The 13,048-nt window shown below is 48.9% G+C and overlaps 2 protein-coding genes across 3 annotated transcripts in view; both read left to right on the top strand.

The window, feature by feature from the left end:
* LOC137885869 (phosphofurin acidic cluster sorting protein 1) overlaps window positions 1-8,163 on the top strand; it is a 37,808-nt gene extending 29,645 nt beyond the window's left edge. The window contains 14 exon segments of the mRNA XM_068728177.1: window positions 719-799; window positions 1,086-1,207; window positions 1,316-1,451; window positions 1,784-1,888; window positions 2,009-2,115; window positions 2,611-2,765; window positions 2,988-3,098; window positions 3,209-3,311; window positions 3,428-3,470; window positions 3,567-3,609; window positions 3,709-3,850; window positions 3,989-4,227; window positions 4,329-4,448; window positions 4,602-8,163. Of these exon segments, the coding sequence (XP_068584278.1) occupies window positions 719-799; window positions 1,086-1,207; window positions 1,316-1,451; window positions 1,784-1,888; window positions 2,009-2,115; window positions 2,611-2,765; window positions 2,988-3,098; window positions 3,209-3,311; window positions 3,428-3,470; window positions 3,567-3,609; window positions 3,709-3,850; window positions 3,989-4,227; window positions 4,329-4,448; window positions 4,602-4,720 (1,626 nt within the window). The 3' untranslated portion in view covers window positions 4,721-8,163.
* A 761-nt stretch (window positions 8,164-8,924) lies between these two features.
* klc2 (kinesin light chain 2) overlaps window positions 8,925-13,048 on the top strand; it is a 15,476-nt gene continuing 11,352 nt past the window's right edge. For both annotated transcript variants that reach the window (XM_068728168.1, XM_068728167.1), the window contains exons 1-8: window positions 8,925-9,080; window positions 9,463-9,659; window positions 10,785-11,030; window positions 11,118-11,460; window positions 11,749-11,965; window positions 12,065-12,254; window positions 12,349-12,522; window positions 12,614-12,713. In XM_068728168.1, the coding sequence (XP_068584269.1) occupies window positions 10,803-11,030; window positions 11,118-11,460; window positions 11,749-11,965; window positions 12,065-12,254; window positions 12,349-12,522; window positions 12,614-12,713 (1,252 nt within the window). In that variant the 5' untranslated portion in view covers window positions 8,925-9,080; window positions 9,463-9,659; window positions 10,785-10,802. The remainder of the gene's footprint in view (window positions 9,081-9,462; window positions 9,660-10,784; window positions 11,031-11,117; window positions 11,461-11,748; window positions 11,966-12,064; window positions 12,255-12,348; window positions 12,523-12,613; window positions 12,714-13,048) is intronic.

Here is a 13,048-nt window from a genome sequence, read left to right as displayed (position 1 = left end):
ATAGCGCTGAAGTTGACCTTTTTAAAACCCTTTAAACTTTAAGCCTCCAGTTGACTTTGTTTCTCTCCGAGATTTTAGAATCGTTTCCTCTTAAATGTGGCGGTTTAGGGTTCATCTACACGTATTATGAATGTTGTCGTAACGAGCACACAGTGAGCTTTACTCACTGAAGTCCTCACCCGGCGCTTCTTTTCACAAAGTGACCCTTCACACGCTCACTGTTTACACACTAAATAGCACACAGTCACACAAAAAAATAATCGTGTGCATGAGCTTCGAGAACAGCGTGAACCGCTCCGCATCGACGGGGTAAACATCCAGCAACTCTGGCCCAGCGGGGAGGCAAACTGTGCGGATATGAACGACGTCAGAAACGTCTCCTTGAATGCAGCTCTTTGACGGCGGCCGTCTGCTCAGTGAAGAAGTGTGTTTGAATGGATGTCGAACAGCTGCAGTTCCTCCTTTTCAGGGCCTGTTGCTGTTGTGACACTTCCTTTAAAAGTCTGCTTTTATTTCCGTTAGTGCTCGAACGAAACTCTGCAGAAAGAAGTCGGAGGAAAAAAAACCCTAATATCTTTGGGGCGTCGCAGCTGTTGCCTTCGTTTATTTTGGTCCCGTTGCTGCATAATGAACTGTGTTGTCACAGTTTTTATTTACTGACTCCGGAGCGTCATTAAGCCTCGTCGACTGACTGACCGCTTCCTCGTCTCACCAGCAGGGGGAGCAGCCTCCTCTGGAGAAGATGAAACTGTCCCGCAGCCGCAACCTGGAGGAGGCCCTGTCCGAGACCGACACACTGGTACGGCTCTTATAGTGTGTGTGTGCGTGTGTGTGTGTGTGTGTGAGGGAGTTAATGGTGTGCCGGGATCTTTGTTAATATCACTCCGAGGGGGGATTAGCTACCATCTGTGCTGTAAGTGAGACAGATTGAGAGACTCGGAGAGGACAGAGGAAGGGAGGAAGTGTGGGAGAAGACGTCTTTAGGATTGCCTTTATCTCCTTTATTTATGACACTGACTGTCTGTCATTGTGTGTGTGTGTGTGTGTGTGTGTGTGTGTGTGTGTGTGTGTGTGTGTGTGTGTAGGAGCTAACGGATCAGGAGCTGTTTGCTGAGGTGGGCCCCTGCATCACGGTGTCGGTGGCAGAGAAACCCCGTACGCCCATGAAGAGCAGCAAAAGTGAAATCCAGGCCATGCCCTCGCCGAGGTGACTCTATGCATTCTGTTCAAACAGAAACACTTCAGCAGGTTAACCATATATCTAACACTGGATATTTAGGAGATACGTGACGTTTGTCTCCCCCTCCTCCCTCAGGTTGGACGGAGGCCACACCCCCAGACAGAAGCGCATCAGCACCCCCATGAAGGAGCGACAGCTGTCCAAACCCCTGAGTGAACGCACCAACAGCTCCGACTCGGAGCGATCCCCGGAGCTGGGCCACAGCGCGCCGGTGAGTTGGCTGCGTCTCCATTCTAACCTCTCGCACACAGACACAAGTCATGGTGTTCCACTTCAAATGAAGAAATGGAGCCTCTTTGTTCTGTGGCCTCCTCTACTCGCTCCCTTCTGGTTCCCAAAGTAAAGAACGCAAATGCATCCTGACGATCTATGACTCTCGCCAGGAGCCCAGAAATGAATTATGCATGTGCTGATGAGTCATCTGAAGAGTAAATGTGTTGCTGTAGGGGGGGTTATGTACTGAGCGTGTGTGTGTGTGTGTGTGTGTGTGTGTGTGTGTGTGTGTGTGTGTGTGTGTGTGTGTGTGTGTGTGTGTGTGTGTAGCTCCTGAGGAAGGTCGTGTACGACCAGCTGAACCAGATTTTGTTGTCGGACTCTGCGCTGCCAGAGAGCCTCATCTTGGTCAACGTCAGCGACTGGCAGGGGCAGGTGAGTGTGTGTGTGTGTGTGTGTGTGTGTGTGTGTGTGTGTGTGTGTGTGTGTGTGTGAAGCATTTCTCCAACCACGTTTTTCTTTCTTCTTCATCTCTTTTCCTGTCCCGTGTTGCAGTACGTCGCAGAGCAGCTGCAGATGCAGAGGCACCCGGTGGTCTGCACCTGTTCCTCGGCTGAAATCCAGGCGGTGCTGTCGGCTGTGCTCACCCGCATCCAGAAGTTGTGAGTCTTTTGTGATTCTCACACGCACGCACACACACACACACACACACACACACACACACACACACACACACAATCTGAGTTTTAGCCTCCTTTGGTTTTGCAGGATGACTCATTTGTCTTCTTCTCCAAAGCCTTATTCTTCTCTGTCCTCTGTTCGACCCTCTTCATCTCTCCCTCCTCCTCCTCCTCCTCCTCGTTGCCCTTATCTTTCACGCTTTATGCCAAAACAATACTTTTTATATCTCCCTTATATCTTCCCTTTTTTTCTCCTCCTCACCCTGTTTTGTCTCTCTCTCTCTCTCTCTCTCTCTCGCTCTCACGATAGTTAGTTTACTTGCCGTAGCAAGGGGAAATGGGGGGGAAATGATTCAGTATAAGCACCTCTGTTTTATATGTACATATTTATATATACATATTTGATGGATGTTGACAGTGTGGTGGATCCACCTCCCCCCCTCCCCCCCCCCCCCCCCCCTCCCTCTCTCTCTGCAGCTGTAACTGTAACTCGTCCATGCCCAGAGCGGTGAAGGTGGCGGCGGTGGGCAGCCAGAGTTACCTCGGCGCCATCCTGCAGTTCTTTGTCACTCAGCTCGCCAACAAAACGTCCGACTGGCTCAACCACATGCGCTTCCTGGTCGTGCCTCTGGGTGAGAGAGGGTCTCTCTTGCAGAGTCATGCTGCAGCGAGGGAGGGGGGGGGGGGGGGAAACCCATCTGCAGAGCGACAAAGCCAATGTTCTTTTTATGTTCCAGACACCCATTACACACAGTCACCAGCATCTTGAACGGCGCTACAGCTACACCTCATAAAGAGCTGGTTTTATTTTCCTCTTCCTCTTTCCTTTCCCTTCCCTCCGTCCTCTTCGTCAGGCTCCCACCCGGTGGCCAAGCACCTCGGCGCCCTCGATAACCGCTACAGCTCCTCCTTCCTGGACGGGGCGTGGAGAGACGTGTTCAGCCGCTCCGAGCCGCCGCAGACAGGTACCACCCCCCTCCCCCCTCCCCCCTCCCCCCTCCCCCCTGGCCACTTCAGATAAACACATGCAGCCTCTACGGGTGACACAAACGCACTCATTCCTTTTCACCTCCAGATCAGTTGGATGTCGCGGCGAGAATCTCCCAGTACATCAGCGGAGCCACGGTCACGCACCAGCTGCCCATCGCCGAGGCCATGCTCACCTGCAAACACAGGACGTGAGTACAGACTACAGACGCCACTTAAGAACACACACATGTTACTCTGTGTGTGTGTGTGTGTGTGTGTGTGTGTGTGTTTTACTCTAATCTCTGCTCTTTCTGTCCCGATCCAGGCGAGATGAAGACTCCTACCAGAAGTTTATTCCGTTCATAGGGGTACGATTTTTACCCCTGTTGCAGTAGGTTACCAATAAAAGTCTAAAATGATAGATTATTGACGCTCATCTTCATATTGTGCTTGTTTTTTTCCAGGTGGTGAAGGTTGGTCTTATCGAGTCGGGTCCTTCTCCAACAGGTGAGTGTTTGCAAACAGTTTCGACGGACGCCACGAACTCATTAGCGCTGCTGCCGATGCGATCGTGTTCATTTTCGTTCGGTGTCTTTTCTTTTTAAGGAGACAACGAAGAGGGCGTGGCGGTGAGCTTGGCTGTCCCCTCCACGTCCCCCCCCTCCCACGGCTCCCCCACGGGGACGATTAAAGAGGCAGCCACGCCTCCCTCCTCCCCCTCCATGGGCAGCGTCCTGACGGTACAAGGGTAAGACTGGCTTCCTCGCCTCCTCCCTTCCTTCTCTTCTTCTTCGCATTTGGCTTCTCCTCCATGACACTTCATCTAGCGTCAGACTCCTTTTATCCCTCTCCTCACCCTCTCACCCTCACCCTTTCCCGTCCACAGGAGTCCCAGCATGTCCCACGGCGTGGACGCCATCGGCCTGCAGGTCGACTACTGGCTGGCCTCTCTGGCCGAGAAGCGGCGGGAGGGCGAGCGGCGCGACACGGGCTGCAAGAACACGCTGAAGAGCGCCTTCCGCTCGCTGCAGGTCAGCCGGCTACCGGGAGAGGGCAGCAGCGAGCCACAGGCCCAGGTCAGCACCATGGCCATGACCGTGGTCACCAAGGAGAAGAACAAGAAAGGTGAGCCCGAAAGAGTGGAAATCATCAGATGGGAGATGTCCAAAACGGACGTAATAATGTGAACACACGCATTAACATGTTCTCTCCCTGCCTCTCTGCAGTTCCCACCATCTTCCTGGGAAAGAAGCCCAAGGAGAAGGACGTGGACTCCAAGAGCCAGGTCATTGAAGGCATCAGCCGACTCATCTGCTCCGCCAAGCAGCAGCAGACCATCCTGAAAGGTGACCTGCAGAATCGGGACGGTCCCGTACCCCCATGTCCTCAGAGCTTTGTTTTTCCTTGGCTCTGTCGTGGTTCTTCTGTTCTTGTATTAGTTTTATGCAGCTGAGTTTGTTGTTTTTTTTTTTAAGCGTGTTGTTTGCGTTTCCTTCCAGTGTCCATCGACGGCGTGGAGTGGAACGAGGTGAAGTTCTTCCAGCTGGCCGCCCAGTGGCCGACTCACGTCAAATACCTGCCCGTCGGACTCTACGGCTACAGCAAGCCACCCTCCTAGGGGCGACTCCTTCTGACCCCCCCTCCCCGACTTGACCATTGACTCTCCCCGATCCCGTTAACACCCCCGCCTCACAGCGCCTGCAGATGGGGAAGACGTCGGGGGGGGGGGGGGGGACTTTTCTCTCTTTCTTTAGTTTCATTCAGGCTACAGTCGTCTTGTTTCTCTCTGGAGAGGAGGAGGAAGGAGGAGGAGGAGGGTGTTGTTGCTAGTCACTTTAATGCCCCTTTTAGTGTGTGTTCATGTGTGTGGCGAGTGTGCATGCACACGTGAATGTACAGTGTGTGTGTGTGTGTGTGTGTGTGTGTGTGTGTTTAGGGGCCCACAGCACAAGTTTATTAGCTAACTGCCATTTACGTTTCCGTTCTAAGGAATGCAACAGCATGCAACGACTCACTTTTCAAGCCCTTACAGTCTGACCCTCGACCCCTCCGAGGTCCCGCCCACCTCGAGACCTGACCACCCCCCCCCCCCCCCCCCCCCGTACGCTCCGGACTTACAGATACACCACTCATGTGCCAGACAACGGTAACTCAAAATAAGACAAGTGTCGCTCACAGGGCTTCAGCGCTGCATGTGATGACTTCCTGCTCCACACGTCAACAACGAGACGGTCCCGTCGTTTAGCTTTCATTTCAAGGGCTTCCATATCATTTAACATATTTTCTCTGTACCAAAAAAAACAGTAATTTGGATGTCTTAACGCCAAACGATTCTTTTAAAAAAAAAAAGAAAGAAAGAAAGAAAATATATTAAAGGGAAGTGTCTTTTTTTTTTTTTTTAAATTGTGCTCGTGTGAAACATAGTAACGCCTCCCTGTTCACGCTGTCGTGTGGCGCTTAGTGTACATTTCTGTGGGGAGTTGCAGGATTTCAGGGCGGGGCCGTGTTCTGTATCTTCTTCTGTGTGCAGAGAGTCCAGCCGGTCAGAATAGGATCGACCCAAGCAAATATGCAGCCGCGAGCTTAAACCACGATATGCACATATTCAGCCCAAAAACTTGGCAGCGTTGATGGGAATCGGATGGAGAGACTTGAGTACCGGCACCGCTAGGATGGGAGTTAAACACCTGCAATAAAGCACAATGTTTGCCAGTCCCCCCCCCCCCCTAGCAACCCGTTCTCTGCATTGAAAACAGCAGACATGGTAAAAAAAAAAAAAAAAAGAGAATTATTTTTTAAGCCTTTTTATCAGGAAAATGAAGTGTTTGGGTTGATGTCAGTAACTTCGGCACATTTCTGCTCCATGCCGTCTCTAGGGTGTCGTGAGGTGACTAGTGAGTGTACAGTAACTGGTAACAAGTGTGTGTGTGTGTGTGTGTGTGTGTGTGTGTGTGTGTGTGTGTGTGTGTGTGTGTGTGTGTGTGCATGTGGTGAAATCAATGTAATGTGGTCAGAAACTTTGAAAACAAAACAAAAAAAATCACTAAATAGGAGGAATTCTTTTTCTACCAATGCGACAGAGGGCATGCAAATGGTGCGTGTGTGTGTGTGTGTGTGTGTGTGCGTGTGTGTGTGTGTGTGTGTGCGATGGCGCTGTGCGGCGATGACGTGGTCGTTGTCCACATCGTTGATGATCAGATGACGGCTGCGGTGGTCGTCCCGTTTACGTTGCAGCCCGGCACAAGGCCAATGCAGATCTTTCCAAAACAAAACTTTGAAAACAAAACAAAATTCAGTTTTATTGAAGCTTGAAAATTCAACTTTTTTTTGGTGCAAATCCAATGACGTGATCTGCAACAGCGGTTCATGACAGCTGTTGTGAAAGCTGCCTTGTGTCGCCTGCATCGTAACGCTCTCCGTCTCCAGTAAAGTATTAGAAAACTAGCTTTTATTTTTTGAAATAGTGTTAATGCCAATGTCTTGATTTTACTGCTGTGTTTGTTGGGTTTTTATTTTCCCCTCACTGTTCACCCGTCACACTGAAGGGTTCACGCGTCGATTAGAAGGACTTCCAAATGTTTGAATGTATTGCATTTAGTTTACATTTTGAGGAGCGGGTAGACGATGTCATCATGTTGTGTTATTTGGCCTAAAGCAGACTTTAGGAAGGAGACGTTCCAGGAAACTTTACTAAGAGAAGAAAAAAAAAGTACAATCATCTTGGTGCCACTTCAAAAATACTTCATAATTTGCCACTAATGACTTCATTAATAATGCATTAAAGTTCAGGGTTGAGCTGCTGTAATGCATGAATTGGGTTGCCAATTATCCATGATAAAAATGACAATATATGTCAATGTTGGGTTTGTTTCTGCTGCCCCCAAGTGGCCAAAAATAATAAAAAAATAATCCGGCTTTAGGTTCAAAATGATAGCTTCCTGCTGATGTGTTTAACCTTTTTAATGAAGTCATTAGTGACAACAAGCTTTTTTTAAAAAAAGGATATATTATAAAAGGTACCGTGTTTTTAAATTTGAAAAAACTGATTAAAAAAAAAAAAAATCTGTCCAAAATGTCTAAATGGAATAAAATGTTTTGTTTTTTTTAAATGTCAAACTGTGACCATGGAGGGTCAGCGGTCGCGTGTCTGCTGTCAGAGACAACCTCTACTAAATGTAAAAAAAAAAAAAAAGAAGCTCTTTGCCTTGTAGTAACGATGAAAAGAGGCATTCAAAACAAAATCACTGCCAAAACTCGTAGAACTGTAGATTCTATTCAGACGGATGTGTGGCTTTGAGGGGTCGCTGACGCTACAAACTCATCCACAACAAACTCATCCTTGTTCTGACGTCATCACTTCAATGTTTTGGAGGAACGTCACCGCGTCACCGTTTATCAGCCGTCTTTCCCGTACTCTTCTCCGGTTTTACGCGTTTCCCTAAAGTCTCTGGTTGTCTCGTGCGTTGATCTGGTTCCGGTGTGTTTTTTGACCCGCGTCCTCCGCTCCCGTGCTTGTGACGGCGTAGCGATGGTTCCTCTTGTCCTTGTTAAGAGATTAGGAGCCGTTTTTGGGGGTCCCGTCGGTAATCTCTCGTCAGCGATCAGCAGTGTCTTTTCTCTCCACATCTGATGATGAGAGTCTTCTTCACCAGGCTTCCACGAGCGTAGCGTTCTAGAGTCACCTGAAGCGGCGTTGTCCCCATTCACTACCGGCTTGCACGTGTCGCCTGTGGTCGCTGTGATGGATCTCTGCTCCGCGCAGAGCGTCCTGAGCTTGTGGACTATTTCGTGGAGAGTATTTTTTGCACATGCCATTGTTTCTTCAGCAGCAGTCTTCAGCTTGTTTGCCTTTTTGCCTATAACAATAACTATAACAAAACTATAACGCTTGTACATATCAGATAGTACTTGTTATATTGTATTCTAGTTCTGGTTTTCTTAATTTTGACGTGTTTTGTAGTACTGCTTTTTCATGATTACGTTTGTCAATCAAACAGATGTGGGATGAAAAGTGTTCATTGTTTCATTTGTTTTTTTAAATAAAAATATTCCTGATTTGTAGCTCAGTCTCTTGTATTTTCTTATAAATGAATATATCTTTTGTAGCTTATAATAGCTTATTTATACTTACTACAAATGGTGGTAAGATTGCAGTTTAAAACACTAATTTAACGGTGAGTGTTTTCAATAAAGATGACCCAAAAAAAAGCCATGGAACAAATGGGTTGCAAGGAGAATACAAGCCTGTAAACCTGTAGTAAAACACCACAGACAACATATAATCCTACAGTTTATCATGCAGCACCAACAATACATTGATTTTTACCACAATTGCATCAAATAGTGATACCAAAATCTAGTGAGATTTAGAGAGATTACATGAATAAAGGTGCTTTTTAACTGAGAAATAACCAGTATGATAGGTCACCATTGTGTTTTAGAAGGTGGTGTAAAAGGTGTAAATAAATAGTGCTTCTACTGACTTCAGAACACAAAGAGTGTGAGCACAGCAAGAAGCTACACTTCAACCTACTTCCTGTTTTGTAAAAAAGACACCAGTTTAGTTATTTAATTAGTTTTAGTGTACTTGTTGACTGTGAGTAATAACATTCTTTTAAATGACAGATCAACCAGCTAACATCCTTCTTCCAAATCACCTTTAAAACTGGAGATGGGGCCTATAGAAGATACTAGTCGAGCAAAGGCTAGCCGGGAGCAGCACTGTAGGCTATACGCATGCGCAAGATAATTTCCCGCCTCGCTTGGAAAATGGCCGACGTGACTCATCTTGATATTTCGCTTCATCTTTGGTCGTTGGATTCTGGGAGAACAGCCATTTTTCGTGTCCCAGTTCTAAAATTTGAATGTGATAACATCACTGTTTTATAACTGAATGAACATTTATGAGGGGATGACCAGTCAGTAACGCCACATTTAAGCGCCTTTCTGCTGGCCTCAATTGTCAAGTGACAGTCTGGGTAAGTTAAGGTGAGGCAGATGGTAGTTACCGTAAGTACCGTCATAGGAGCACGCCAAATCTGCTGTTGGCTAACTGTTTGTAATCGTATTAATCTAAACTGAATGATGTGGGAGCTATTCCGGTGTGCACGTGAGGACTGTGAAACGAACAGGACAGGTAACGGCAACCCAACGGTCGTTCACAGCAACTGAACTTAGTAGCTGCCTTCAAAGTAAAGTCAGAGCTAACGTTGATTTCGGCTAGCCGTTAGCGTACCGCTAATTAGCTACTAACTGGCGTTAGGATCCTTTGCTTTGCTAAATGACGGTTTTTCAAACATGTTTTCGTTTTATGGTGTAATTTCCTACGTCTCTGATGACCTGCTTTGTCGTGTTTTGCAGCCTATATCGTCCTACTTTGCGGACTACTCCTACTAGTAACCGGAAGTTATCTTTTATTTTGAAAACTACATCCGGAAGCTGTTTTGTTTTGCATGAAGGCTCGCGGACTTAACGCTGGTCTGTCTCTGGAGCATCACAACATTGTCCTGCCGCTTTATTCGAGGGACAGAAAAGCATCGCACTTGTCTTCGATGAAGGTAAATATACGGATGAATACTATTTAAATGAGCATGAAGACGCAGATGCATAGTTACAATAGATAAGATCAGCGCTCTCTATTGTGGGTCACCTTGATTGATACGCTGCCAACCCAAACACTGCAGGCCTCGACCATCCACCGGCTCATTTATTCATTTGTGGCCTAAAATAGTCTCATTAAATATGCTTGCATAAGTGATAATATGAATTTCTGGATGCTTTTATTTTGGACGTTTTTCGCCTTCCCTTCTCTGCATTAGCTGCATTTAAAGGGAAGTTTAAATAATAATGGTGCATTGCAGTCTGTGTGTGAGACGGATGGGAGGAGGAGGGGGGGGTGGATGGGTGAGAGAAAGAGAGAGAGAGAGAGAGGGTGAGGGAGGGGGAGAGAGAGAGAGAGAGAGGATGGAGGGAGGGAGGGAGGGAGGGAGCGAGCGAGCGAGCAGGAGAGGGGGGGAGAGAGAGAGAACAGGTGCACCTCAACCATCAAAGCAGGAAAAGAGAGAGAGTCACGATGTTGCACAATTGGCTCCTCTGTCCTGCTGCTGCTGCTGCTGCAATGGTTTCCTTTACAGCTGCTCAGTGTCGAGACAGGAAGTGACTATTTACTGAGCCTGTATGTTGACCTACTGATATGGAACCAAGCATCCATGCACAGCTCGACACCAGGCATACATGCTGTATTCATCTGTGAGCTCTGGCTGAAGATGTTAGCAGTGAAGATTAATTAGTAAAGAAAATAATCATTAGTTCCAGCGCTGATCACTCGGTCAGCATTAAGGCAGTGAGTTCAGACTTAGTCCAGTCATTTGCTATTAGCATGAACATTAATCGTAAACATCAACGTTTCTTCATTAGAATGCTTTAAATTGTGTCGTTAAAAAAACGGTGACTGTGATGTTTTGATTTCGTCGTCGTCACCTCTCTGAGTCCGTCTTCCTGTGAGCAGCAGCTCTGTCGAGTGACGGCGTCTCTTTTTAATTGGCTTTGCTGGTTCACTGGCAGCTGCTGCGTCAGGTTCAAGCTCGGAGGAATCCTCTTGTAGTAATCTGAATGGGATGTACCACACACACACACAGACGGGTTATCACTCCTCCCCCCCCCCCCCCCCCCCCCCCCCGCAGTGTGTATGAATCCAGGCAATGTCCGCTATGGTGTACCCACGTGAAGAGGCGCTGGAGCGACTGAGTCAGGATGAGATCGTCCTCAACACCAAGGCCGTGGTGCAGGGCCTGGAGACGCTGCGCGGCGAACACGCCCAGCTCCTCAACTCGCTGCTGGACTGCACCCAGCCGCCCGCCGCCCAGGAGAAATCAGGGCTGCTCCGCAAGAGCATGGAGGCCATCGAGCTGGGCCTGGGAGAGGCGCAGGTGAGAGGACGCTCCTAAGGAAACGAAACTTAACAATTTCATTTCAAGTGCAAAATCAATTTCCCCCTTTTTTTTTCCCCCCCTCAGGTGATCATCGCCCTGTCGAGCCACCTGAGCGCCGTGGAGTCGGAGAAGCAGAAGCTGCGCGCTCAGGTGCGCCGGCTCTGCCAGGAGAACCAGTGGCTGCGGGACGAGCTGGCGGGAACGCAGCACAAGCTGCAGCGCAGCGAGCAGAGCGTCGCCCAGCTGGAGGAGGAGAAGAAGCACCTGGAGTTCATGAACCAGATCAAGAAGTTCGACGACGACGCCTCGCCCTCGGAGGAGAAGAGCCAGAGCTCCGGAGGAGGAGGAGGAGGAGGAGGAGGGGGAGGAGACGCGTCGAAGGACAGTCTGGATGACTTGTTCCCCAACGACGATGACCAGGGACCAGGTGTGACGTCTTTGTGTGTTTCATGTGTGTTCAATACAGTAACAGAAATGTGGTTTGCTAAATGCTAAATGCTAACGGTCTAAACAGAAGCTCAGGCTTGGTAATGGATCTGCGTCAACAAAGTGAAGTCAAGTTGCCGATAGAATGAGTCTCTTAAGCGATGCTTTATATAGCGTGTTCAGCTCTCCTCCCCATTAGACAGCGAGTGCTCTTACTCGCCATCAATAATTGATGTCCTCCTCCTCCTCCTCCTCCTCCTCCTCCTCCTCCTCCTCCTCTGTCCCGCAGCCCAGCCCAGCGGAGAGGTGGCCGCCCAGCAGGGGGGCTACGAGATCCCGGCCCGCCTCAGGACGCTCCACAACCTGGTGATCCAGTACGCCTCCCAGGGCCGCTACGAGGTGGCGGTGCCGCTGTGCAAACAGGCCCTGGAGGACCTGGAGAAGACGTCCGGACACGACCACCCGGACGTGGCCACCATGCTCAACATCCTGGCCCTGGTGTACAGGTGGGGGAACGGAGACCAGGGTCTCTGGATAAACATTTAAAAAGTCCAATTTGCGGATATTTAACAATTGTTGTGTTTGGTTTTTTTTGTCCTCCCCAGGGATCAGAACAAGTACAAAGAAGCGGCTCACCTCCTGAATGACGCGCTGGCCATCAGAGAGAAGACTCTGGGGAAGGATCACCCAGCTGTGGCCGCCACCCTCAACAACCTGGCCGTCCTGTACGGCAAGAGGGGCAAGTACAAGGAGGCGGAGCCTCTCTGCAAGAGAGCGCTGGAGATCAGAGAGAAGGTAAAAAAAAAACCACACCACCAAGCCTTCATTCATTACAACCAAGTCCCCTAAGTCCCCTATCTAAATGAAGTGATTCTAAATCTGTCTCCAGGTGTTGGGGAAGTACCACCCAGATGTTGCCAAGCAGCTGAACAACTTGGCCCTGCTGTGTCAGAACCAGGGCAAGTACGACGAGGTGGAGTACTACTACAGACGGGCCCTGGAGATCTACGAGTCCAAGCTGGGAGCCGACGACCCCAACGTGGCCAAGACCAAAAATAACCTGGTGGGTCATCAAGACGTGATTAAAATAGATAGTCTTCATTATTGGACAGATGGCGTGATTTAAGACATTTACCGTGTTTGCTTCTCCTCAGGCCACATGCTACCTGAAGCAGGGGAAGTTCAAAGATGCCGAGTCTCTGTACAAAGAGATCCTGACCAGGGCGCACGAGAAGGAGTTTGGATCCGTCAACAGTGAGTAGAGTCCGAAAGGAAAGGGGCGGGACAAACAAAAAGAAGAAGATTTAAGTCATAAAAACAATGAGAGACATTTTTAATTCCCGTGTTTTTTGGATTTGGCCACGCCCCCCCGATCCCCCCCCGTCCTCCCTCAGATCAGAGGATTATTTCGTGCCGTCTGAGCGGCTCAGTGTCGATGTTTCCCTCCCGCTGCCGCTAAGCCTACCAAACCCTGATGTGCTCACATGTCCGGCGCGGGACGGAGGGCCTGGGCAGGAATCTGGCTTTGCAAAGTCTCAGTGTTGTCCACTCGCACCGTTGTTCATATGAAGCGTTTTTATATGACTTCT

This window comes from Cebidichthys violaceus, unplaced genomic scaffold, assembly GCF_023349555.1.
Source record: "Cebidichthys violaceus isolate CVI_PGR_0920_01 unplaced genomic scaffold, fCebVio1.0.p SCAF_41, whole genome shotgun sequence".
In the NCBI taxonomy this organism is placed as follows: Eukaryota; Metazoa; Chordata; class Actinopteri; order Perciformes; family Stichaeidae; genus Cebidichthys; species Cebidichthys violaceus.
Note: the sequence above shows the minus strand (reverse complement) of the source record. Positions and strands in the feature narration are given on the sequence as shown.